This window comes from Halichoerus grypus, chromosome 6 (assembly GCF_964656455.1).
Source record: "Halichoerus grypus chromosome 6, mHalGry1.hap1.1, whole genome shotgun sequence".
In the NCBI taxonomy this organism is placed as follows: Eukaryota; Metazoa; Chordata; class Mammalia; order Carnivora; family Phocidae; genus Halichoerus; species Halichoerus grypus.
In genome coordinates this window covers 163,818,211-163,845,470 of record NC_135717.1, presented here as the reverse complement: position 1 = coordinate 163,845,470, position 27,260 = coordinate 163,818,211, and the positions used below count along the sequence as shown (strand labels likewise).

General features: G+C 38.5%; 1 protein-coding gene and 1 pseudogene across 4 annotated transcripts in view; both read left to right on the top strand.

Annotated features, from left to right (window-relative positions):
- Positions 1 to 379: 379 nt before the first annotated feature.
- Positions 380 to 27,260, top strand: part of CRY1 (cryptochrome circadian regulator 1) — a 102,782-nt gene continuing 75,901 nt past the window's right edge. For 3 of the 4 annotated variants that reach the window (XM_036083145.2, XM_036083146.2, XM_036083144.2), the window contains exon 1: positions 381 to 1,390. In XM_036083145.2, the coding sequence (XP_035939038.1) occupies positions 1,233 to 1,390 (158 nt within the window). In that variant the 5' untranslated portion in view covers positions 381 to 1,232. Of the gene's footprint in view, positions 1,391 to 27,260 lie in introns of all 4 variants that reach the window. The other variant, XM_078076516.1, reaches the window with a different exon arrangement.
- On the top strand, positions 12,138 to 14,333 carry LOC118530012 (large ribosomal subunit protein eL31 pseudogene; annotated as a pseudogene).

The window sequence follows — 27,260 nt, the reverse complement described above, 5'->3', positions numbered from 1 at the left end:
AAGTCGGCTTCTTTAGCCAAAGCTGCACTGAAGCACAAGGTTGGGCTTGAAGTCTAACGGAGCTTTCTTCTCTCCTTTCAACCCGTTCCGCGCTCACTCCCCGCCGGACTCCCTTGCCGGCTCCGGGAGGACACCGGGCTGTTTTCAGGCCTTTCCGGATCGCGGAATCCCAGAGCGCGCTCCAGACGTTCGGCCGCGCCCTCCTTCTCTCTAGAACGCAGCGAGAGCGCACGCGCGCCATCCCAGCCGAGCGCGCCCCCGTGAGCTCCCCGCATCCCCGTGCTCATCCGGGTCTCAGAGAGCCTCAGCCAATAGGGGACGCTCACGGCCTCCAGGGGCGGGGCTAAGCCTTTCCTCACATGCGGCCTGTGGTCACCGTGGGCGCTTCTAGGCGATCAGTCGGCGGAGAAAAAGGGCAGAGAAAGGAAGCTCGGAGTCTGGGCGAGGGTCGAGGGCTTTGAGATCAAGCAGCTGCCGCCCCCTAGAAGCGACTGAATCGCGAGCAGATTCCTCAGTCAGAGCCGCTGTAGTAAACACACTTCAGAAACGTGAGGTGCCGGGGGTCACGTGGGGAGCGCGCTCTCCAATGAGGATCCGGGGGCGGGGCCGAGGCCGCTGACGCGGCGGTGGCGGCGGAGTCACCCGGGCAGCCTCGGGACCGGTCACCGGCCGGCAACCGTCCAGCGGCCTCGACCACCGCCTCCGCGCTCACTCCTCTTCCCCGGGCCGAGAGACGGCGTGGCCGACTGTGGCTGGATCCCCTCTCATCCCTCTCGGTGGCTCGCCTCGGGCGGGCCGTTTTCTCCTCCGGGGCCGCCTCGGTGGGGCGAGGCTTTCGTGACGAACCTCCTGGGGCTGCCGGTGCCGGTCGGGGCCGTCGTGGCGGCTCGGGTTCGTGGAACGTGCTCACTCCCAGGGCTCCGAGGCCCTAGAAGCGATGCGGCTCGTGCCGGCGGTTGCGGCGGGCGCCGGCTCCTAAAGGGCGTCACACCCGGACTCCGCTGACGGCAACCTCCATTCATCTTCCAGCTGCGCCTCCAGCGTCCTCTCCTTCTCCGGCCCCCTCCTCGGACTCATTTTTTTCCTTTTTTCCCCTCTGCCGCCCTCTCCCCTCTCCTTGGGTGTGGCGGTTCCCCTGGAAGCAGAGGTGTTGGGTATGAGCCGGCCCTTCCTTCCTTGAATTTCTCGGTGGGGGAACTGGGCAACGACTCGCCCGCCGCCGCGCCCCCGGGATGGGTGTGAACGCCGTGCACTGGTTCCGAAAGGGGCTCCGGCTTCACGACAACCCCGCCCTGAAGGAGTGCATTCAGGGCGCTGACACCATCCGCTGCGTCTACATCCTCGACCCCTGGTTCGCCGGCTCCTCCAATGTGGGCATCAACAGGTGGCGGTAAGTCGAAATCCCGTGGGAAATGGGGATTTTGGTGTTTAATGAATCAGGACTTGACTTGCAGTCGGCCGAATCTGAGAGTTGAGATCTGGGACCGCGGTACTTACGCCGTTTTCCAAGTTGGAGGTGCCTTGAGTGTGAAATGGAATTGATTTAATAGTTCTCTGGCCAGAGAGTACCAGCAACCTGGAACACCTTGGCCTTCATGTATGAGTTACGTGCCTCTGCGCTACTGGGAACTCTTCCCCTGGTTTTATGGGGAATTCTTAGCGGTGGAGTTAAAGAAACACCCTCCGAGTTCTCAGTGGCCGGTGGATCGATTTTCTTGGCCTCTTTGTGGCATTCGAAAGGATCGCGGCTTTGCGTGTTTAAGTTTGTGTGTGTCTAGGTAACGCATAGTGTGGAGAAAAATCATTCCGTACAGGCACCTCCAGATCCACTTTTCTTCCACCTCGAGGTTGCCGTAGGAAAAGCAAGGGAAACATCTGGTTTCTCTTTGCTCAGCTCTTCCTCTCAACTCCTCCTTGTGGTTGACTAGAGAAAGCACAGTTTTTCTTTCTAGGCAAAGTATAAAGCCTTCTAGGGATCAGAGCACTGAAAAAAATTTTCGGGAAGCTTTATGGTCTTTTCCTGAATACCAGGCTAGGTGATTGTTAGGCCCCCTGGTGGAAATGAAAGCATTTGTTTGACAGATGGGTTATTGATCACTACTGTATACCAGGCACTGCTTTAAACACCAGGGATATAGCAGTGAATGAAACAGACAGAAATTCTTACCCTTTTCGAGCGTTATGTCCCAGAAAGTCAAATATATAGTAGTTGATGGTGATAAAAGCTGTGGAGAAATATAGAGAAGAGATAGGGGATAAAGAATACAATGGGGTGGGATTATCCTTGCAGTTTTTTTTTTTTTTTTTTTTTAAGATTTTATTTATTTGAGAGAGAGAGCGCGCTAGAATGAGCGAGCATGAACCAGGGACAGGAGCAGAGAGAAGCAGACTCCCCGCTGAGCAGGGAGCCCAACTTGGGGCTCCATCCCAGGGCCCCGAGATCATGACCTGAGCTGAAGGCAGCTGCTTACCGGACTGAGCCACCCAGGTGGCCCTCCTTGCAGTTTTAAATATGGTGATCGCTGAGAACTCAGAAGGTGGCAGTTGAACAAACTGATGAAACAGGTAATGGATTGCAGATATCTAGGGGAAAAGCATTCCAGGCAGGGGGAACAGTGAGGGAAAAGGCCATGAAGTGGAAATGTGTTTAACCTTTGGAAGAAACAGCAAAAGAAGCAATATGAAAGGAGCAGAATAAGGGCACCTGGGTGGTTCAGTCGTTAAGCGTCTGCCTTCGGCTTGGGTCATGATCCCGGGGTCCTGAGATCGAGCCCCGCGTCGGGCTGCGCATCGAGCTCTGCATCAGGCTCCCTGCTCAGCGGGAAACCTGCTTCTCTCTTTCGCACTCCCCCTGCTTGTGTTCCCTCTCTCGCTGTGTCCCCTTCTGTCAAATAAATGAATAAAGTCTTTAAAAAAAAAAAAAAAGGAGCAGACTAGTGGTGGTAGTAGGTGAGGTCAGAGGTAATAGGGCCAGACTGAGTAGAGGTTTATAGGCAGTTGTCAAGATTTGGGCTTTTACTCAGAGCAAAGAGGGAATGATTGCAGGATTATGAGCAGAGAAGTGGTGTAATCTAACTTAAGTTCGAAAAAATTTCTCTGGTCATAGTTCTGGATTGGGAGGAGAAGGTGGACAAGAAACAGGAAGCTATTGCATTCTTCCAGCTTGAACCACAGTGATAGTGGTGGACGTGGTGAGAAGTAGTCAAGTGCTGAGTATATTTTGAAGGAAGAATCCACAGTATTGGGCGCCTGGGTGACTCAGTTGGTTAAGCAACTGCCTTCGGCTCAGGTCTTGATCCTGGAGTCCCAGGATCGAGTCCCACATCGGGCTTCCTGCTCGGCAGGGAGTCTGCTTCTCCCTCTGACCCTCCTCCCTCTCATGCTCTTTCTCTCTCATTCTCTCTCTCAAATAAATAAATAAAATCTTAAAAAAAAAAAAGAATCCACAGTATTTGTTGGCAGATTGGTTATGTGGTATTAGAGAAAGAGAAGAGATTAGGGATTATTTTGAAATTGTTGGTTTGAGGAACTAGGCTAAAGCTGCACTTGGCCAAGAAAGTGAAGTCATTTGCAGAAGCCATTGGCAGGGTGATTAGAGTTCTCTTTTGGACTTAAGTTTGGGATGTTTATTATACATCCAAGTAGAGATGGCAGATTGACAGTTGGATATATCGGGAGTTCAGGACAGAGTTCCAGGCAGGAGGTATAAATTGGAGTCATCACTTTGTAGATAATATTTAAAGCCATTTATTCATTCATCCTTTCATTGAACAAATATTTGTCATGCACCTACTACATGCCAGGCATTTTTTAGGTTCAGAGCATTCAGCATTAACAAAAATAGCTAAAAAAAATCCCTACCCTGTTAAAGTTAAATTCTAGTGGAGCCATGAGACTTTGTGAGAACATAAGGAAGTGAGTGTAGATAGAAAACAGAGTAGGTCCAAGGTCAGAGTCTTGGATACTCTAATGTGTAGAAATTGTGGAGCTGTGGAAGAATTAGCCTAGGAGATTGAGGAGTATCTAGTAAGATGAGAAGAAAACCCAGAAGAGTATGGTGTCTTAGAGGCCAAATAAAGTATTTCCAAGAGCATGCTTTACCTGTGTCAGGTGTTGCTGATAGGTCAAGTGAGATAAGGACTAAAAACTAAAAATCCTATTTAGGATTTTGAGGTCATTTATAGTCTTGAGTGGAGTGGTTTCAGTAGTGTCAGAGGCAAAGCCTTTCTGGAATGGCAAAGAGAGGCTGAGAGGAGAGAATTTGGGGGACATCTCCTACAGACAGCTATTTTAGGGAGCTTTGTTATAAGGGGATCAGAAAAATGATGAGGTGCCTGGGTTGGAATGTGAATTCAAGAGAGGATTTTTTTTTTTTTTTTCGAAGATTGGAGAAATTACCGTATGTTTGTGCTGATGGGAATGATACAGCAACTGTATATAAAAGCACTCATTAGCAGAACTGATGTCATTAATGTAGATTCTGGGAAAAGATAAATGTAATGTATTTTAATGTATTAATAATATCTTAAAATAATATAGTAATAACCTTTTCATAAAATTGTTAATAAATTAGTTAACAAATGTAAAATGCTTAAAATGTGACTGGTAAGTGCTTTTTTGTTATTTGCTACTAAATTGAAAGCCCTAGGTGAATAATATCTAATTACATGTTTGCAGTCAGTTTCCTCTAGAGCATTTGGTAAGTTTATAAAATCTAGACTGTAAGCTTCTGTAGGATAGGAGTTATATGTTATCTTTGTACACCCAGCAACTCACATTGTCAAATGAGTGAAATAAAGCTTGTAAGCACAGTAAGAATAGTCCCATATTTTCCTTTTTTTTTTTTTTTTTTTAAGATTTTATTTATTTGACAGAGAGAGAGACAGCGAGAGAGGGAACACAAGCAGGGGGAGTGGGAGAGGGAGAAGCAGGCCTCCTGCTGAGCAGACAGCCGGATCAGACGCTTAATGACTGAGCCACCCAGGCACCCCCATATTTTCCTTTTTAGAAGATTATTTTTAACTATTAAATATTGTCCTCTCTGAAAGATGGGTAAAGATGTAAACAATGAATAGAGACTTTTTTCTTATACTAAAGACTAAGTTATAAAAAGGCAGGGACAGAGTTTTATTTAGTCTGTTCTCATAGCACCAAATTCAGTACTTTTTATATAGTTGTAGCTCAGTTACAGTTCATTGAATGAAATGGCATCCAGAAGTCAGTACTTTGATACTTAAACAACTTTATTCATTTCCTTATTGACCGTAGGATAATGTGCAATCTCCTTAGTTGGCATTCAGGCTATCTTGTGGGTTTCTACCTTCTTTCCTTCGTGCCGTTTCCTTCAGTCAACAGCATTTCCTAGATTTTTGGATTGGATTTAACGAAGTTTATTTTACCTAAGTAAATTAACAAAACTACCTTTTTTTTTTTTTTTTAAGTAGGCTCCATGACCAGCGTGAAGCCCAGTGCAGGGCTTGAGCTCACAACCCTGAGATCAAGACCTGAGCTGAGATCAGGAGTCAGATGCCCAACCAACTGAGCCACCCAGGCGCACCTCAGAATTACCTTTTAATATTGCTATAATTTCATTTAAAAGGGATGCTTTAACATTTAACAAGAAAGTTTGAAGGACATTGTTGGAAAATAAAGGACAGTCCTTTGACTTGAATAAATTAAGCTTTATGAAAATTCACTTTGCCTCATCAGTGAAAACATTATCTTGAATTTGTCATATTTGGGATTGAATGATATAAAATATTTCAATTTGGCTCAGTTGGTAGAGCATGCCACTCTTGATCTCAAGGTTGTGAGTTCAAGCCCCAGTTTGTGGGTGGAGCTTACTTAAAAAAAAATTTCAATTCCTTCCTTTACTTATCTCCTACTAAAATTACACCACACAAAAACTTATATGAATGTTCATAGGACTATTATTTTAATAATTTACTATTATTCATAATAGTCAAAGGCTAGAAACAACCCAAATGACCATCTACTGATGAATGGTTAAAATATGTTATATCCATACAATGGAGTAATATTCAATCATAAAAAGAAATGAAGTACTGATACATGCTACAACATGGATGAACCTTAAAAACATTATGCTAAGTGGAGAAGCCAGTCACAAAATTTCACAAATTATTTGATTATGTTTATATGAAATGTCTAGAATAGGCAAATATGTAGAGACAGAAAGTAGATTAGTGGCTTTTTAGGGCTAGCCAACTTGGGGGAGTTGGGAGGTGGTAGCTAAGGGGCCTGGGGTTTCTTTTTGAGGTGATGAAAATATTCTAGACAGTGGGGGCGCCTGGGTGGCTCAGTCGTTAAGCGTCTGCCTTCGGCTCAGGTCATGATCCCAGGGTCCTGGGATCAAGCCCCGCATCGGGCTCCCTGCTCGGCAGGAAGCCTGCTTCTCCCTCTCCCACTCCCCCTGCTTGTGTTCTCTCTCTCGCTGTGTCTCTCTCTGTCAAATAAATAAATAAAATCTTAAAAAAAAAAAAAATATATATATATATATTCTAGACAGTGATGGTTGCACAACTCTTTGAATATACTAAAAAAACATTGAATTGTACACTTAAAAAAAATCTACCTACCCCTTTAAGGTCCAGTCCACATGCTGCCTTTTCCATAATACATTTTTTATCATGTTGTCTGGGATGCTTTACACTTTACAGTCTTGTGAACTCTTATGCCATTTTTTAAAATTTTATTTTATGTTAGTCACCATACATTACATCATTAGTTCTTGATGTAGTGTTCCATGATTCATTGTTTGCGTATAACACCCAGTGCTCCATTCAATATGTGCCCTCCTTAATACCCATCACCGGGCTAACCCATCCCCCCAACCCCTTCCCCTCTAAAACCCTCAGTTTGTTTCTCTCAGTCCATAGTCTCTCATGTTTCGTCTCCCCCTCCGATTTTCCCCCCTTCATTTTTCCCTTCCTACTATCTTCTTCTTCTTCTTTTTTTTTAACATATAATGTATTATTTGTTTCAGGGGTACAGGTGTGTAATTCATCAGTCTTACACAATTCACAGCACTCACCATAGCACATACCATCCCCAATGTCTATCACCCAGCCACCCCATCCCTCCCACCCCCCACCACTCCAGCAACCCTCAGTTTGTTTCCTGAGATTAAGAATTCCTCATATCAGTGAGATCATATGATACTTGTCTTTCTCTGATTGACTTATTTTGCTTAGCCTAATACCCTCCAGTTCCATCCACGTCATTGCAAATGGCAAGATTTCGTTTTTTGATGGCTGCATAATATTCCATTGTATATATATACCACATCTTCTTTATCCATTCATCTGTTGATGGACATCTTGTCTTAGGCCATTTTTTGATATTGCTTCCCACATCACCATTAAATACCATTAAAAAGAAGTAAATACTTCTTATTTTGTGAATATTGATATAGTCCTCATATATTCATTTCTCCTTCATTTAACAGATTGCAGCTCTTTTTCCTGAAGAGAAGGTACCATTTCATTCACTCAGATTTATTTTTCGTTCATATTTATAGTTATATTATATTTATATTATAGTAGGCACTGTTTTAGTACTGGAGATACAACAGTAAATAAGAGAAAGTCCCTGCCCTTGAGGTCCTTCTAGTCTAGGAGGGGAAACAGGCAATAAAACATATATAATATGTCAGGTGGTGGTAAGTATAATGGAGAGAGATAGAGCAGACTGTGAGAACAGAGCCCTAAAGAAAGGGAGGTAACAAGGCTGTACAGATACTGGGGGGAAGAGCTCTCTCTGTGTTCTCCACAGTGTCCGTACAAAGTAGGCATTAAATAAATCTTTTTAAAATTTTCTTTGTTAAGTCTAGGGTTTAGGAATGTGACAGTTACTTCATTTAACTTTGATGCTAATATGTGTTAAAGTCATAATTCAGAGAAATAATTTTCAGTGAAGATATTATTTTTGACATTTAAACTTCAGCATGTTTAAAACACAGTTGACAGGGGCGCCTAGGTGGCTCAGTTGGTTAAGCGTCTGCTTTCGGCTCAGGTCATGATCCTGGGGTCCTGGGACTGAGTCCCACGTCAGGCTCCCTGCTCAGTGGGGAGCCTGCTTCTCCCTCTCTCTCTGCCCCTCCCTTGCTTGTGCGCTATCTCTCTCTCTCTCTCTCTTGCTCTCTCTCAAATAAATAAAAATAAAATCTTAAAAAAACACAGTTGACGTTATCACATGTAGATTCTTTTAATTTTCAATAACCAAATCTATAAATATACCTACATCCTTACCCATTCTTTCCTTCTACTGTCTGATTTCAGTAGAAGAGACATTGCTTTCCTTATTCAAAACCAGTCTTTTCAGGTATACCCCATTTTAAACTGCTCATATTTTTTACAGCTTTATTGAGGTGTAGTTGACAAAAATTGTATATATTCAAGGTGTTCCACATGATGTTTTGATATACACACATATTGTGACTCTCATTTTTGATGATTTATTCTCTTATCCTTTCTTTAACCTCTTTTTGGTTTGCTTCCAATTGGCACTTAAACATGCATAAGTCCCAGTTCTGTAAGAACAAGAAAACCAACAGGGGAAGAAAACCTACCCTTTGAGTATGTTCCTTTCCTGTAACTATGTTTCTCAGTTTCTTTATAGCCAAATTTAATGCATAAGATATCTAATACTGGCTGACTTCATTTCTTTATCTTCTTTCTACTCACCCTTCTTCAGTCCACTCCTAGTCTGGGTTCCACTGCATCTACTCCACCAAGACAGTATCCATCCAAAGGATACTTTTAAACTTTTCATTCCTTGAGTTTTTACCATGTTTGACACTTTTGACCACACTTTGCTCTTCTTCCCTTTACATTGGTTAGAGGACGCTCCTCTTGTTTTTTTTTTTTTCTGCCAAAGCTATTAGTGTTCTTCCTTTACTTCTCTTTTTCTGTTCAGCTCTTAAATGCCCCTTAGGTGTGTGATCACCCATTTTTCATTTTACATAATTCCTAGGCAGTCTCCTCTCTCTTCAAAAAGTCAGTTACCATCCATTTGCTCAAGATTCACAAATCAGCATCTTCAGCTCATATCTCTCTCCTGATTCCCAGATATGCATCCACTATATATAGATTCCCTGTCTATTTGATTGTATTATATTACCTTAAACTCAGTTTGTTCAAAACAGAGATCATCAGGGCACCTGGGTGGCTCACTTGGTTAAGCATCTGACTCTTGATTTCAGCTCAGGTCATGATCTCAGGGTTGTGAGATGGAGCCCTGTGTCAGGCTCTGGGCTGGGCGTGGAGCCTGCTTGAGATTCTCTCTCCCTCCCCCTCAGCCTCTCTCCCCTCCCCCTCTAAAAAAATTAAAAACCACAAAGATCATCTTCTCCATTATCTCTGTCTCAAAAACAAACTGAATTTTCCTGTGTGTCCTATCTTCATAAATAATACCATCATTTGCCCAGTTGCTCAATTGACAGATTAGATTGTTAATTATATATTAATTTATTTAAGAAATATTTGAGTTCTACTGTGTGCCAACCACTTTGTTAATTTCTGTGGGTAAATGGAAGTCAGTAGATAATTTCTCTGCCCTTAGAGAGTTTACAGTATAAAGAGGGATTTATTCAGCAATAAAATAACCACAGACATACATTCTTCTCTCTCCACTGTCACTTCCATACCACCATCCTTTTGGCTAGATTATTTGAGTAGTTTATGAATCATTGTCCCCCTTGCCCTTCTCTACTTCATTCTCTATACAGCAACCAGAGTGATCCTTTAAAATTGCTAATCTGTTCATGTGCTTTACTCTTTAAAATCCTTCAGTGACATTTCTTTACCTTTAGGTTAAAGTTCAAAAGCCATAGCATAGTTTAAAATCCCTGTGTAATCTAGTCCTTTGCTTCTTTTTCTAGCCTTAGAGGATTGCTTCACTGAGGCATTTGAGCTGAGCCTTGAAGTATGAGATGAATCTTAATAAACACAGAATAGAGGGAAGGAATCCCGTCCAGGCTGAGGAAAGAAAATTTCAGGCTAAGAAAATAACATGAGGCAAGGCACAATATTCTGATACTGGCATAGATGTTGGTGTAACTGAGTCATATGGTGCATGAAAAGACAGGTATTGTTTAGTACTCTGGATGGTTTTGCCTGACTCAAACAGGCTTAAGCAGAAAGAGAGTTTATTGGCAAATATAATTGAACAACCTAAGGGGAAGTGGCTTCAGACATATGGGTTGGTGCTAGGGCTCAGAAGATGTCTCCAGGACCAAATTTCCCTCTTTGCATCTCCAGACTTCACTTATTCTGGGTTGGCTTCTCAGGCTGTCCTCTGGTGGTGAAATATAGCAATAACAATAGCAGTTACAGTAGTAAAAAGCATATGTCTCTGCCCCAGAAGTCTCAGCAAAGTCTGTGGTACTTCAGTGGCTCTGTTTGGACCAATTTATGAGCCAGTCATTGTGAGCATCTGTGTGAGCTGCAGTTGTGTGCCTCATGGGTGGATCAACTCAAATGGATTGAAGTAACTGAAGGAGAATGAGCAGAAAGTAGGTGGATGTCCTAAAACAATAGATGCCTATTATGTAAGAACTCAGATAAGAAGGTCAGAAAAACTTTGACTCCTGTTTGAGGAAATATAACTTTGGCAGTTGAGTGAATGATAGAGGAAAGAGATAGTAGAGCAGTATGGAGGCTTTATCAATAGTCCGTTGAAAGATAGTATAGGCTTTAATTAGGGAAAAGTCTGTGAGGAAGGGGAAGATGCAAGAGAGTGATTGTAGAGGTTCAATGGACAGTTTAGGTGACTGTCAAAAAGGCAGTTTCAGAGAGGCATTAGAATGTAAGATTCTCATGCCTTGTGCCTCTTTGACAATTAGCTCTTTAGTTAGAGAACGCAGGAATAGACCATATTTAGATGAGGAAAAGAATGAGTTTAGTTTAGGTCATTGCTGAATTTGAGGGACTGCTAAGATATCAACATGGGAAATGGAGAAAAGAGAAGTTCAAGTTTGGGGATTATAGACATTAGAACTGTGGATATGGGAATAATTCCTATATAATTAATAGGTGAAACATGACTGATGATATTGGGTAGAGTAAAATGCATCAAAATCTTGGTGGTTACTATACTTAAGATGAATGGAAACTGGTGAAGGAGACTGAGAGAATCAATCAGAGAGGTAGAAAGAGGAGCCAGGTGAGTACTGCATCATGGAAACCAAAGGTGGCAAGAATTTTTCTTCATTGTGCTGAAGAAGGCAGGTTAGGATGAGTTTTGACAGTTATATGGGAAAAATACTCAATGACTTGGAAACAGGTGGAAGAAATGACTGCATGTCTTGAATGCCAGGCAGTAGACCTTCTGGAATATAGAGGACCCTCCAGAAATTATATTATTCTAACTTAGGGATATGTACTTTTGTTCTTGATTGTCTAGACTACTTTACAACTCTGTAAAAAGAGATAAAAGGCAAAGTGTAGATAAAAGTTATGGTGCTGGCCAGTCAGAATGGCTAAAATTAACAACTCAGGAAACAACAGATGTTGGCAAGGATGTGGTGAAAGGGGAACCCTTCCTAGCCCTTCCAACCCACACTGTTGGTGGAAATGCAAACTGGTACAGCTACACTGGAAAACAGTATGGAGGTTCCTCAAAAAGTTAAAAATAGAGCTACCTTACAACCTAGCAATTGCACTACTAGGTGTTTATCCAAAGGATACAAATATAGTGATTCGAAGGGACACATGCACCCCTATGTTCATAGCAGCAATGTCCACAATAGCCAAAATATGGAAAGAGCCCAGATGTCCATCAACAGACGAATGGATAAAGAAGATGTGTGTGTATCAACAGATGAATGGATAAAGAAGATGTAGAAGATGGGCGCACATACACACAGACACATATATACACACAGTGGACTATTATTCAGCCATCAAAAAGAATGAAATCTTGCCATTTGCAATGATGTGGATAGAACTAGAGGGTATTATGCTAAGAAAAATAAGTCAGAGAAAGAGAAATATCATGATTTCACTCATATGTGGAATTTAAGAAACAAAACAGATGAACATAAGGGAAAGAAAAAAATAAGATGAAATCAGAGGGAGACAAACCATAAGAGACTCATAACTATAGGAAACAAACTGAGGGTTGCAAGAGGGGAGGTAGGTGGGGGGGTGGGGTAAATGGGTGTGGGCATTAAGGAGGGCACTTGACAGAATGAATACCGGGTGTTATATGCAACTGATGAATCACTAAATTCTACCTCTGGGGAAAAAAAAAGTTATGGTGCTGGGAAAACTAAACAACTACATGAAAAAGAATGAAACTGGACCACTTTTGTATACCATACACAAAAATAAACTCAAAATGGATTAAAGACCTAACTGTGAGACCTGAAACCATAAAATGCCTGGAGGAAAGTACAGACAGTATTTTCTTTGACATCAGCTATAGAAACATTTTTCTAGAAGTCTCTTCAGGCAGGAGAAACAAAAGCAAAATTAAACTATTGGGACTACACAAAAGTAAAAAGCTTTTGTGAAGGAAACTATAAAACAAAAAGGCAATCTGTGAAAGAAGAAGATACTTGCAGGTGATGTATCTGATAAAGAGTTAATATCCGAAATATATGAAGAACTTACACAACTCAACACTCAACAATTTGATTAAAAAATGGTCAGAGGACCTGAATAGACAGTTGTGGTTTTTTTGTTTTTGTTTTTTTAGGATTTTATTTATTTATTTGACAGAGACACAGCGAGAGAGGGAACACAAGTAGGGGGATAGGAGAAGGAGAAGCAGGCTTCCTGTGGAGCAGGGAGCCTGATGCAGGGCTCAATCTCAGGACCCTGGGACCATGATCTGAGCTGAAGGCAGACGCTTAATGACTGAGCCACCCAGGCGCCCCTAGACAGTTTTCTAAAGAAGACATAGAGATGGCCAACAGACACATGATAAGATGCTCAACATCACTCATCATCAGGGAAGTACAAATCAAAACCACAATGTGATTATCACCTCGCATCTGTTGGAATGGCTAAAATTAAAAACACAAGAAGCAGGTGTTGGTGAAGATGTGGAGAGAAAGGAACCCTTGTGCACTATTGGTTGGAATGCAAATTGCTGCAGCCATTGTGGAAAACAGTATGGAGATTCTTCAAAAAATTAAAAATAGCTTCCTTTCCAACCAGGGCCTGGCAGAATGGCTCCCGCGAAGAAGGGTAGCGAGAAGAAGGGCCGTTCTGCTATCAACGAGATAGTGACCAGAGAATATACCATCAACATTCACAGGTGCATCCATGGGGTGGGTTTCAAGAAGCATGCCCCTCGGGCACTCAAAGAGATCCGGAAATTTGCCATGAAGGAGATGGGAACTCCAGGTGTATGCATTGACACGAGGCTCAACAAAGCTGTCTGGGCCAAAGGAATGTTCCATACCGTATCCATACGCAGTTGTCCAGAAAACGTAACAAGGATGAAGATTCACCAAACAAGCTCTACACACTGGTTACTTATGTACCTGTCACCACTTTCAAAAATCTACAGACAGTTAATGTGGATGAGAACTAATTGCTGATTGTCAAATAAAGGTATAAAACCACAAAAAAAAAATTAAAAATAGAAATACCATATGATCCAGTAATTCCACTACTGGGTATTTACCCAAAGAAAATGAAAACATTAATTCAGAGAGATGTATATACCTCTGTGTTTGTTGTAGCATTATTTACAATAGCCAAGACATGGAACCAACCCATGTGTCCACTGATAAGATAAATGGATAAGGAGATGTGGTGTACATACACACACACACACACACACACACACACACACACACAGTGGAATTTTACTCAGCCATAAAAAAGAATGAAATCTTGCCATTTTCAACAGTATGGATGGACCTAGAAAGTATAATGCTAAGTGAAATAAGTCAGTCAGAGGAAGACAAATATATGATTTCACTCATATGTGGAATTTAAGAAATGAACAAAGGAAAAAGAGTCCCAACGAAAAAACCAAACTCAATACAGAGAACAAACTGGTGGCTGCCAGAGGGAGGTGGGTGAAAGAGTAAAGGGAATTTAGAGTACACTTATGTTGATGAGTACTGAGAAATGTATAGGGTTGTTGAATCATTACAATGTACACCTGAAACTAATAGAACACTGTATGTTTAATTACACTTGAAATACAATTTTTTAAAAAGTTAAGATTTAGAAAACTGGTAACAGAACAAATGTTTCCTGTCCATACCAATGTAAATTATTCCTATTCATGTCATGCAAATGAATTTTGTAGCATGAACATTATAAATCTCTGTATGTCCAATTCTCATTTGAACCAATTTTAGCATCTTACTGATTCCTTAATTCATTATAATGAATTAAATAAAATCTCTGCCATATATTCATTTAATATTTTTATGAGAATCATGATTTTACTGTTTTGAAAATTACACTTTAACTGTTATAAAGGCCTTTGGTAAACTTTGAAAGAGTAGTTTCAATGTAGCTGTAAGATCAGAAATCAGATTATATAAGGGGTTACTGATTTTTGTGTGTGTGTGGCTGGTGTGGGGGAGGAGGGCAATGATTGAGGGATTGATGAGAGTTTTTATGGGAGAGGTAAGACATAAATCTTACCAGATTCTGGACAGGCTGAAGAAAGTGAATTTTGGGCACATCACCAGACTTACGGTCAAGACAGGATGATAAATAGGAAATATATAGATAACGTGAGGCCCCAATGTAGCGTTCTTTGAATGACAGACTAAAGTGAGTTTAGAATATCTGGCTCTCTAGATTCTAATCCCTACTTTCTTACTGAGTAGTAGTGGTACTGATTTTGGGTGGGTCACTCACCCTTCATTTTATTCATTTAGGAGACATTAAGAGCCTGTTTTGCAGGGCCCTGGGGATACAAAGATTAAAGTCAAGGTTCCTGCCCATAAGGAAACTTTCACACCATTAAAGGACAAATAATGAGAATATAGAATGTTAAATAGGACCTCTGTAGAAATATGCAAATCTTGGGAGCACAGAGGAGAGAGAACCCTGGGGGAAGGAGAGGGAGAAATTAGGAGTAGAGGTGATTAGTGTTTGTGTGGAGGGGGGAGTGGGTGGGAGGAAGGAGGGAGTGAAATACTGGTTTGAGAGAAGAGAAGTTCCAGAGATTCTTGAGTCAGTGTCCTAATATGAAAAGGGAAGTACGAAAAAAGCTCTGATATCTGATACCATTGGGACCAGCAATTAGTTTTCTGAAAAAGGCAAACATAAAAAAGAACACTTACATAAATGTATGTTAATTTGACAACTTTTGATGTAAGACAAAATTCCAGATCTCAGTTCTCCTACTCACTTCTTTATCCACATTTATTCGTTAGGTGATCTTGTCTAGTCACATACTTGAATGCCTCATGATTTCCTATCATGCATTTCCTGCCCTGACCTCTATCTTGAGCTCCAGACCCACATATCCAGTGTTTTTATTTGGATTCCAAATAAATATCTTCAGCTTGGTTTTGCCTCCATCTTCCCCACCTACCATGGTTTCTCTGTATCACAATAAATGGCAACATTTACCTTGGTGCTCTGCAAAATTGTAGGAGCCATCTTTTTTTCATTTCTTTTTTCCTCACAACCTCATGTCTAGTCCTTCAGCAGTTATTATGGCTTTTCCTTAAAAAATAACTTTCATATCCTTTCAAATCTCACCCTTCCATTGCTATTATACTGTCCAAGTCACCAATTTTTTTTTTTTTTCAGGACATTGCAATAGCCTCCTAACTTTTCTACTTCAATTTTTATACCTGCCTTCCTGGTCTGTTACATGTGGAAGCCAGAGGAACATTTTAAAAACCTTAATCAGATCAGGTCATTTCTATGCTCAGAATCTTCCCATGGCTTCCAAGGTGTTTGCATTTTCTGCTTCTCTACCTGGAATATTATCTCAGACCTTAGCAGGGCTCATTCCTTCAATAGCCATTCTCAAAGAGACCTTTTCTGACCATCCTATGTAAAGTAATTGCCCCGACTTCTACATACCTCCCACTTTTCCCTGTCTCCTTGCCCTGTTTTAATGGCATCTATCACTACCTGAAATTATGCATTTATTGATTTACTTCTTTGTTGTCTTACTCCTTCAGCAAATTACACAAAAGGGGTTGATTCATTGTTGCTTCCTCATTATTCATTATTGGCTCTTCAACCCTATAATAGTGGTTCTCATTGGTTGGTCCAGAGATGCTTATGGGTTCTTGAGGCTCTTATAGTTAAGCCAAAACTGTCTTCATTTATAATAATACTAAGACATTATTTGACTTTTTAACTGTCACTTACATGTGTATAAAGTAAGTTTTCCAGATGCTGATAAGTAATGACATTATTGCTGTGATGGCTAATGGAATGTGTGCGCGTGTAGTCTTGCATTTTAAAATTTTCTCAGCTTTAATTTCTCACATAAATGTTGGTAGATATTACCTATAAGACAAAGCTCTTTGGGATTATTCAGTAATTTTTAAGAATATAAAAGGTCCTGAGACCAAAAAGTTAATACAGGTATTCAACATGTACCTGTAGGTTGAGTGTATAAATGAATATTGTTCTGCTGATTTCATTGATGGAGTTTCATGTTGGCTTTCATGCATAAATTACACCCATAGTCTGATAGCGCCTATTTTTTTTTAAAGTTGATTAAAACCTTAAAGACTCTTGTGAAGCAAACTTGAGTACATTTCTTTGGTACATTTTTTCTTATGATATATTATAAATATTTTATCCACAGGAAATTAGAAACTTTTTTAGTGATTCACCTTTTATCGAGCCATTTTGAAGCATTCAGTTTAGTTTTCAATAAAACAGCTTTTTTAAAAATGAAGTATACTTAACATAGTGTTACATTAGTTTCAGGTGTACAACATAGTGATTTGACAAACTGCTTTCTTTTTACACTCATTTAATCAGTAATTAATTAAAACTTAATTAAATTATGTGATTACAGTTAAGTTCAACTGACATAAGCAGGTTTGACTCTTGATATGCCTAGAACTTTAACTGATTGAAACAGGAATCAGATGTGCTAGAAAGTGATAGCTTGCTTTTCTCAAGCTGAAATTAGTCTTGGCCATCAGTGAGTGTTGGCCTCTGTTTTACAGAGGATTTGGAGGGATTGTATGATTTCTGTGATGGTATTAGGAAAAATAATTACTAGTACTATAAAAGATGTAACTAAGGTTTTTAAGATTTGACATTTTAAAACTCTCACATACTTTTGTTTTGGATTGCTTACTTGTTTTAATTGGATATTAGGGTTTCCTAGAAATGAAAGAAGGAAAAATGCTATTTTAAAAAATGGGATTCTATTGACTGTAGTTACTTTTGCCATTTTTATCTTATTCCAGCTTTACCTCTCAGTAGCAACAATAACAACAAACTAAATATCTTGATGACATATGTGGTGTCTTTAAGTTTTGCTGTTTTAAGTGATATAGGCCAGCTGGAATTAAAAGGCTATATATAAATAGAATGACTTAGTATTAAATTACTGTGTAGTGTATATGTATTAGAGAATGTGCCTGCCAGTCCTTTTATTGATATTAACATGTGATGGGTGGTCAGATTCTCACTTTAGAGTTAACATACCTTTTTTATTATAGGGTTTAGTGTTGCTATTTTTTGTAATGAGGATCATAACCTTGGGTCGTGTAATAGGAATAGAAAGCAAAGATTGAATCAATGAAAGAGAAATACTAAAAAGGATTTTGTGATATATATGAGAGGTTTTAGAAAAGGAGGAGACAGATGATTCCAAGTTTTGGGATCACAGAAAGGGAGACAAAGTCAGAAGGAGCTAGTTTGGGGGTTAGAATGATAAACTTGGTTTAAGGTGTATCAAAGTTAAGGTAATGGATGGGGCACCTGGGTGGCTCAGTCAGTTAAGCGTCCGACTCTTGATTTCAGCTCAGGTCATGATCTCAGGGTCTTGAGATCAAGCCCTGCGTGGAGCCTCTTTAAGATTCTCTCTCTCTCTCTCCCACTGCCCTTCCCCTCCCACCCCCGCTTGCGCACGTTCTTTCTCTAAAGAACAACAACAACAATAAAAACCAAATAAAATTGTAAAAAGATATTTATCTATATGCTTTTCTAATACACTTATGTTTTCAGTTATACATAAAAATTTTTCTTCTATCTAGAATTTATATTGACACTGAGGTTGAACTTTTACTTGTTTTACCTCAAACGATGGTCATTTCCTCCAAAATGGTGGTCAATCTTTCCATCAGTACTAACTAATTAATATCTCTACTGAACTGTTATCTTAACTATATACTAAATTTTTAACATTTTGAGGTTTGTTTCTAGGCCATTTAAATTAAAATTTTTTTTTTCTGATGAAGACTATGATAATTATAAATCAAATAATATGAAGAAAGTATCTCTACAGTATCACTCCTAAGAAGTATGCTATTGGTAATAGTTTTAAAAATATGAAAATGTGAATTCATATGAACATGTGTACATATTTGTATGTAAATTTTGGCATCTCTATTAATAATGTGAGTAATTCGGGGCACCTGGGTGGCTCAGTCATTAAGCATCTGCCTTCTGCTCAGGTCATGATCCCGGGGTCTTGGGATCGAGCCCTGCATCAGGCTCCTTGCTCGGCAGGAAGCCTACTTCTCCCTCTCCCACTCCCCCTGCTTGTGTTCCCTCTCTCACTGGGTCTCTCTCTGTCAAATCAAATCTTTAAAAAAAAAAAAAAGTAATTCATTGACCATTGCTTTGGGAGTTAATTTTGTTAGGTTTGTGATAATGTGATCCTGTTAGCCTTGTAAAATAAATCTGTAACATTACATCCTTTTTATGCTCCCTAACAGAATAAATAGCAGGGATTTTATGTTCTATAAAGGTTTGCTAGAATTTGGGGCTCCTGGGTGGCTCAGTGGTTAAGTGTCTGCCTTCGGCTCAGGTTGTGATCCCAGTGTCCTGGGATCGAGGCCCGCATCGGGCTCTCTGCTCAACCTCTCCCACTCCCCCTGCTTGTGTTCTGTCTCTCACTCTTGCTGTCTCTCTTTCAAATAAATAAATAAAATATTAAAAAAAAAAAAAAGGTTTGCTAGAATTCACCCATAAAGTCTTTTGGGTTGGGGGCTTTTGGGAGGAGAAAGGTTCTTTTTGTAGATATCTCAGGGTACCTACCTGCGCAGTTCACACATTATACTGTCCCTGTCAAAACCCTTACTGAAAGGATGAATTTAGCTTTTGTTTTAGTAGCTTATGACTCTGTACTCTATTTTTTGTCTTTCTCCTGTGGACAGTTTATTGGATCTAGAGTTGTACCTTACCCAAGCTCTACCAATTTGGAATTTGGAAGTTTCAAAAAGGCACATAGAGACTCTAGTTGGTAGGTATTGGGCCTTGACATTGAGCAGGCATAAAAAGCTAGGAATCTTACATAGAAAAGTGATTGTAGAAAGAAAAAAAAATGGGCACATGTATAAAAAGAACAAATGAGACCATTCAGTTCCAAAAGGGAGCAGGAATCCTGGGTTCCTAACATTATAGAATCCTTAGCTGACTATACTCCCTGAGTACAGGTTCTGTGAGATACCCCAGTATTTTCCCAATACTTTTTTTTCTTTTGCTTGACTTAGTTTGAGTAGATTTCTGTTTATTGCAGTGAAACAAGTCCTGACTTAGATCATCTTTGTCATACTTTTCAGTTCCATTGGTGTTTATTAATTTTCTTAGGTTTTCTTTTCAGTCAGTTTGGTCATTTAATTTGATAATAATTCATATTTTCCTAATGTCTACCATTTAATCTAGTTTTATATTTTCATATGTATTGCTAAAGTTGTGTGCCCCATTCTTTTATTTTAATAATCACCAGAATTGCTGTTATAGTCCCTTTTCCACAGTTACTAATAGGTATTTGTATTTTTGTCTCTTTTTTTGTTTGTTTCTTAGTTAGATTGCCAGATGCTTTTCAATTTTATTGATCTTTTGAAAGGACAGTTCTTACAGAAGGAATACAGAATATTGTCAAAGAGTTACTTTTAGAAAAAGCATCAGGCCCAGATAGTTCATAGTTGGGTTCTACAGAACTTTTAGGAATATGTAAATTTAGTGCCATGAAAAGCACTGTTCTAGAGCATAATAAAAGAGGAGGAATCTATGGTCCAATATTATTTAGGAATAAAATGTACATATTTATCAAATAGAATACAAAAATCATATTTAAAGATACACTCTACATGCATATTGAAAATGCAGGGGTAATTCAATATTGGAAATACAGTGATATAATCTCTATACTAATAGACCAAAGAAAAATCACAAGAGCATCTTCAGATGTCAAGATGTTTAGTAAAGTTCAACATCCTTTTTTTTTTTTAAGTAGCCTCCATGCCCAGCATGGGGCATGAACTCAACAACCCTGAGATTAAGGGTTGCATGCTCTATCAACTGAGCCAGCCAGGTGCCCCCAACATTCATTCTTAATAAAAGCTAGTGCTAAACAGAAATAGAAGGCTACCATTTAATTAATTAATTAAGTAAGTAAGTAAGTAATTAAAAAATACAGGGCTTAAACTTATGACCTTGAGATCAAGGCCTGAGCTGAGATCAAGAGTCAGATGCTTAGCCCACTGAGCATCCCGAGCACCCGAAGTCTTTTTAATATGGTTATATAAAAAATCAGCTCAAAAGCTAGCATCATGTTTAGTGGCTAAACTTTGGAAGAATTTTTATAAAATTGAAAACAAGATACAGATGCTTGCTATCATCACTATTGCTATCATTGTGCTAGAGATACTACCTAATGCGGTCTAAGAGGTATAAAAATGGAAGAGAAGGTAAAATCATTGCTGTTTTTACATGATACAGTTATGCACACAAAATATCTGGAGTCAACTGAAAAAGTGTTATTAATAACAAAAGAACTCAGTGTATGATTTTTCTTAACCTTAAGTGCAGAAAGTTAAACTAATCCTCTTTTCAAGACACATTATCATCATTGGTGTATGTAAAGTCTCTCTTTTGGTTATTTTCTTTCTTTAGTTCTCCTTTATATTTATCTATTTGAATTTCCCTTCCCCCATATAAACAAATATCTTAATATTTATGTTACTTTCAGAAAGTAATTATATAGTATGTTGTTTATATTCTAATATATTTATTTCTTTGTATTTGTTTCTTGCAACATAGGTCTTGTTATTTTGTGTGTACTTGTTTTTAAATTCACATAAAAAGTTATTGCATTGTATATCTTATTCTTTTTTTCCATAGGCACTAAAATTTTTTTTTATATTTTTAAAAATTAACATATAATGTATTATTTGTTTCAGGGGTACAGGCCTGTGATTCATCAGTCTTACACAATTCATAGCACTCACCATAGCACATACCCTCCCCAATGTCTATCACCCAGCCACCCCATCCCTCCCACCCCCCTCCACTCCAGCAACCCTCAGTTGTTTCCTGAGATTAAGAGTCTCTTAAAAGTTTGTCTCCCTCTTTGGTTTCATCTTATTTCATTTCTCCCTCCCTTCTCCTATGATCCTCTGTCTTGTTTCTCAAATTCCTCGTATCAGTGAGATTGTATGATACTTGTCTTTCTCTAATTCACTTATTTCGCTTAACATAATACCCTCTAGTTCCAACCACGTCGTTGCAAATGGCAAGCTTTCATTTTTTTGATGGCTGCATAATATTCCATTGTATATATATTACCACATCTTCTTTATCCATTCATCTGCCGATGGACATCTAAGCTCTTTCCATAGTTTGGCTATTGTGGACATTGCTGCTATAAACATTGGGGTGCATGTGCCCCTTTGGATCACTACATTTTAGGGTAAATACCTAGTCGTGCCACTGCTGGGTGGCTCTGTTTTTAACTTCTTAAGGAACCTCCATACTGTTTTCCAGAGTGACTGTACCAGCTTGCATTCCCACCAACAGTGTAGGAGGGTTCCCTTTTCTCCACATCCTCGCCGACATCTGTCATTTCCTGACTTGTTAATTTTTACCATTCTGACTGGTGTGAGGTGGTATCTCATTGAGGTTTTGATTTGGATTTCCCTGATGCTGAGTGTTGTTGAGCACTTTTTCATGTGTCTGTTGGCCATTTGGATGTCTTCTGTGCAGAAATGTCTGTTCATGTCTTCTGCCCATTTCTTGATTGGATTATTTGTTCTTTGGGTGTTGACTTTGAGAAGTTCTTTATAGATTTTGGACACTAGCCCTTTATCTGATATGTCATTTGCAAATATTTTCTCCCATTCTTTCGGTTGTCTTTTGGTTTTGTTGACTGTTTCCTTTGCTGTGCAAAAGCTTTTTATCTTAATGAAATCCCAGTAGTACATTTTTGCCCTTGCTTCCCTTGCCTTTGGCGATGTTTCTAGGAAGAAGTTGCTGCGGTTGAGGTCAAAGAGGTTTCCGCTCAAGGATTTTGATGGATTCCTGTCTCACATTTAGGTCTTTCATCCATTTTGAGTCTATTTTTGTGTGTGGTGTAACGAAATGGTCCAGCTTCATTCTTCTGCATGTGGCTGTCCAATTTTCCCAACATCATTTGTTGAAGAGACTGTCTTTTTTCCATTGAACATTCTTTCCTGCTTTTTCGAAGATGAGTTGACCGTAGAGTTGAGGTTCCATTTCTGGGCTCTCTAGTCTGTTCCATTGATCTATGTGTCTGTTTTTGTGCCAGTACCATACTGTCTTAATGATTACAGCTTTGTAATAGAGCTTGAAGTCCGGAATTGTGATGCCACCAGCTTTGCTTTTCTTTTTCAACATTCCTCTGGCTATTCGGGGTCTTTTCTGGTTCCATACAAATTTTAGGATTATTTGTTCCATTTCTTTGAAAAAAGTTGATGGTATTTTGATAGGAATTGCATTAAATGTATAGATTGCTCTAGGTAGCATAGACATTTTCACAATATTTGTTCATCATTAGATAAATTTTGTCATGGTAAGAAACTTAAGAAAAATGGTTTCTCTAGCTTTCTAAGAATATTTTCATATATGTGGTTAAATTTTATCGAATGCCATAAAGGTAATATACTTACATGATTTTAAGTGATTTAAAAAAGAGATATATACTTAATTTTTCAAAGTCTAATGTAAATCCTTACCTTTTGCCTTCCTACTGCATAGTACATGGGGCCTAGAACATTTACATTTAATTATTCCCTTCTATAATTAAATTTCTGTGTTTTAATTCTATCATTTTTAAAAAGCAATTCCACTAGACATTATTACAATATTGTTTTGTCAAGTTTGAGTTCATTTATATTTACCCATATATTTGCTACTTTATTTTCTGTTTGTTTTTCTTACATACTAGACAATTGATCATTTGGAATCACTTCACTTTGGCCTGAAACATATCATTTTGAATTTCCTTTAGTGAGATCTTTTAGATTTAGAGACAAATCCTTTTATCTTTTATCAAAATACATCTATATGTTTATCTCTGTACCTGTAAGATATTTTCATGGATATAGAATTTTAGATTGCTTCCCCCCCCCCCCCCAGCTTATTGAATATAGAATACTGTCTTCTAGTTTTCATTGTTGTTGTTGAGGACTGTTGCTCCTTTGAAGGTAATGTGTCATCTGCCCCTACCCTTTAGCTGCTTTGAGGATTTTTATATTTGAAAAATTTTCAGAACCGAGGCCCTGGATAAAGGTGCCTTTCTCCAGAAAGAATTTGTACTTCTTAGTGGCATTAGAGTCACTGCCACTTAAGGGACACTTTAAGTTTATGGTTTGAGGTTTCTTGGACCACCCTGATCCTTTTTATTTGGGCTGCAAATCTGCCCTGGGGCTGGTCAGTGCTTATAATTTAGAGTCTTTTCTTTTTATTTTTTTCCCCTCCTTTTCTGCTTGAATACCAGGGCTTCCTCACCACAAGGCATGTGGAAGAGGATTTTATTTCTGGTTTATTCATTCCCAAAGGAAATGTGTAGCATTTTGGTTTAATGTTTTGAGTGTCTTCTTTTAGACTTTATATGTTTGGCTGATCCTTGGTTTTGACTTCTGTACGTGTTGTATCATGAGGTGATCAAAACTGCTGTTCGGATTCTTTGGGATTAACAAATTCTTTTAGGGCAAAAGCTGATTGTGTGTTCTTCTTTTGGTTTGGTAATTCCTTATTGTCTTGTCTCAGCTCTTAGATGCTTTAAAATGTTTTATATATATTAATTAATATTTTTATTTGTTATTAATGGAACATTGATCTAAATAATCTAGTCCATTTCTTGAAATTGAAACTCACTTACCTTATTTTTTTTGTGATATAAATGTAAGTAGCATGTGGGCGCCTGGGTGGCTCAGATGGTTAAGCATCTGCCTTCGGCTCAGGTCATGATCCCGGGGTCCTGGGATCGAGCCCCACATCGGGCTCCTGGCTCAGCGGGGAGCCTGCTTCTCCTCCTCGCTCTGCCTCTCTCCCTGCTCATGCTCTCTCTCTCCCTCTCTGTATCTGTGTCTCAAGTGAATTAAAAAAAAAAAAAAAATCTTAAAAAAAAAAAAAATAAATGTAAGTAGCACGTGTATTTATTTTGTCCTTTTCATTCTTGATATTACTTGTGTCTTTTCCTTTTTCATTTTAATGAATTTCATCAGAAGTTGATTAATTTTTTCTTAATTGAAGTATAGTGGACCCACAATGTTATGTTAGTTTCAGGTGTACAAGAGTGATTTGACAAGTCTGTACATTATGCTATGCTCACCACAAGTGTAGCTACCATGTGGCACCATACAATGCTATTATAATACCACTGACTGTGTTCCCTGTATGATCCCTTTTATCCCCATGACAGAGGTTGATTAATTTTATCATCTTTTCAGAGAACCAACTTTTGTGGTTATTGATCTTCTCTATTGTAGGTTTGTTTTCAATTTCATTAATATCTATTATTTTTATTCTTTCTTTTATCTTTTTCTTAATGCTAACTTCTTGGGGTGTGTGCCTAGACTATTAATTTCTAGCTTTTTTCCCCTAACATAAGCTTTTAGCTGTGCAAAGTACCTTTAATTTCTATTGTAGTTGTAGCCCACAGGTCTCTTTAATGTGGTATGTTCATTATCATTCAGCTCAAAATATTTTCTAAACATTATTATGATTCGTTTCTTTGGTTCTTGAGTTATTTAGAAGTATTTTTCTTTATTATTTATTTATAACACTTATATTCCAAACAGAACATTTTTCTGATTATCTTTCTAGGGTTAATTTTTAGCTTAAATTTTTAGCTTAGTCTAAAGTATTTAAGCTAAAAGCATACAGAATATGCTCTGTATTATTTAAATTTCTTGAAATTTGTTTAGACTTTTTTTAATGTACCCATGTATAGTCAGTTTTTAAAAAAAATGTGTATACTTTTCTATCATTGTCTACTACTGTTATTAGATGGAGTTGGTTTTTCATTTTTTTAAATTAAGTTACAGTTGTTAATGTGTTGTCCAAATCTTCTATAATCATCTTTGATCTGCTTGTTATCTCAGATATTATCAAAAAAGTGTTCAAATGCCCCCAATTTAATCATGAATCTCTCTTTGAAATTCTGTCACTTTTTACTTTATACATTTTGAATATAATAGATATATGTCCTAGTAAATTGATGCTTTTAGTTTTTATCATTATGAAATGTGATGGATATAGGTGTAAAATATATATTATTAGATAATTACTGTATTTTCTTGGTGAATTGAATTGTATATCATTATGAACACTGTCTTCTTAATTTATACTATTTTCACTTAAAGTCCGTTATGTTTGTAATTAATACAGCTATAGCTGTATTTCTTTGATATTTTTATGGTGAACTCTTTGTATCCTTTTGTTTTCAATCTGGAATCTTTGTTTTAGATGTCTCTTAAAAACAACATATATTTGGCTTTTGGGTTAATTGGTCTGACAATTTTTATTTTATAATTTAAGCTTATTTGCATTAGTTGTAATTACCAGGGCATTTAGATTTATATCCACCATCTTCTTTTCTTTTTTTTTTTTCTGTCCTGCCTGCTTTATCTTCCCTTCTTTAAAATTAATTGTTTTAACTTTTTTTCATTTCTTTATACTAGCTTTAAATTACACATAATTTTAACTTCTTTTAGTATTTATCCTAGAAATTACTGCAGGCACACTGATCAGTGTCTAAAGTTAATCAGTAACTCTGCCCCTTTTTAGCTAATACAAGGCCCTTGAAACACTTAAAATTTTAAAGTCCAATTAGTTTCCTGACTTACATACTAATTCTCTGTCTCTTTTTAGCTTTTAAGTAGGCTCCACACCTAGCATAGAGCTTGAACTCAGACCCTGAGATCAAGACCTGAGCTGAGATCAAGAGTTGGATGCTTAACTGACTGAGCTACCCAGGCACCCCTTCTTTTTTGCTTTTAAAAAATCCAAAATACAGTCTTTGCTGTTTTATAAGGCTAATGTTTATTTACCTACATATTTCTACTGTCTGTGTTCCTTATTCCTTCTAGCATCTCAAATCTTGCACTTGAAATCACTTTCTCTTACATTAATAATATCTTTTTGAATGCTCTGTAGTGAAGGACTGCTAGTGGCACACTCAAGTTTTGTTTGTCTAAAGGTACTGTCTTTCTGTCCTTATTTCCGCTGGGTATAGAATTCTAGGTTGACAATTATTTTCTTTCAGCATATTAGAGATGTAGTGGAGTCAGCTGCCATGCCTGCTGCTACTTTATTGAGGGTGTTTTTTTTGTGTGTGTTTTTTTTTAAAGATTTTATTTATTTATTTGAGAGAGAGAATGAGAGACAAAGAGCACGAGAAGGAAGAGGGTCAGAGGGAGAAGCAGACCCCCAGCTGAGCAGGGAGCCCGATGTGGGACTCGATCCCGGGACTCCAGGATCATGACCTGAGCCAAAGGCAGTCACTTAACCAACTGAGCCACCCAGGCGCCCTATTGAGGGTGTTTTTGTTTAATTTTAAATCTTCTCTTTTTTTGGTATGTTCTTCAGCTTTTCAATAATGGATCTTGGTGTTTTGTTTTGTTTTACATTCATTCCTCTTGATTTGTAAGGCTCCTTGAACCTTTGAGTTAGTATCTTTAATCAGTTCTGAAAATTCTTCAGCTGTTAACTTTTCAAATAGTGCTCCTACCTCATTCTCCTTTCTCCTTTTGGAATTCCATTTGTACACTTGTTAGATGTTTTCACTGCATTCTTAATTTCTTACTTCTCCATACTTTCCATTTTTTGCTTCTCTGTTTCATTTTGTAAAATTTCTTTACA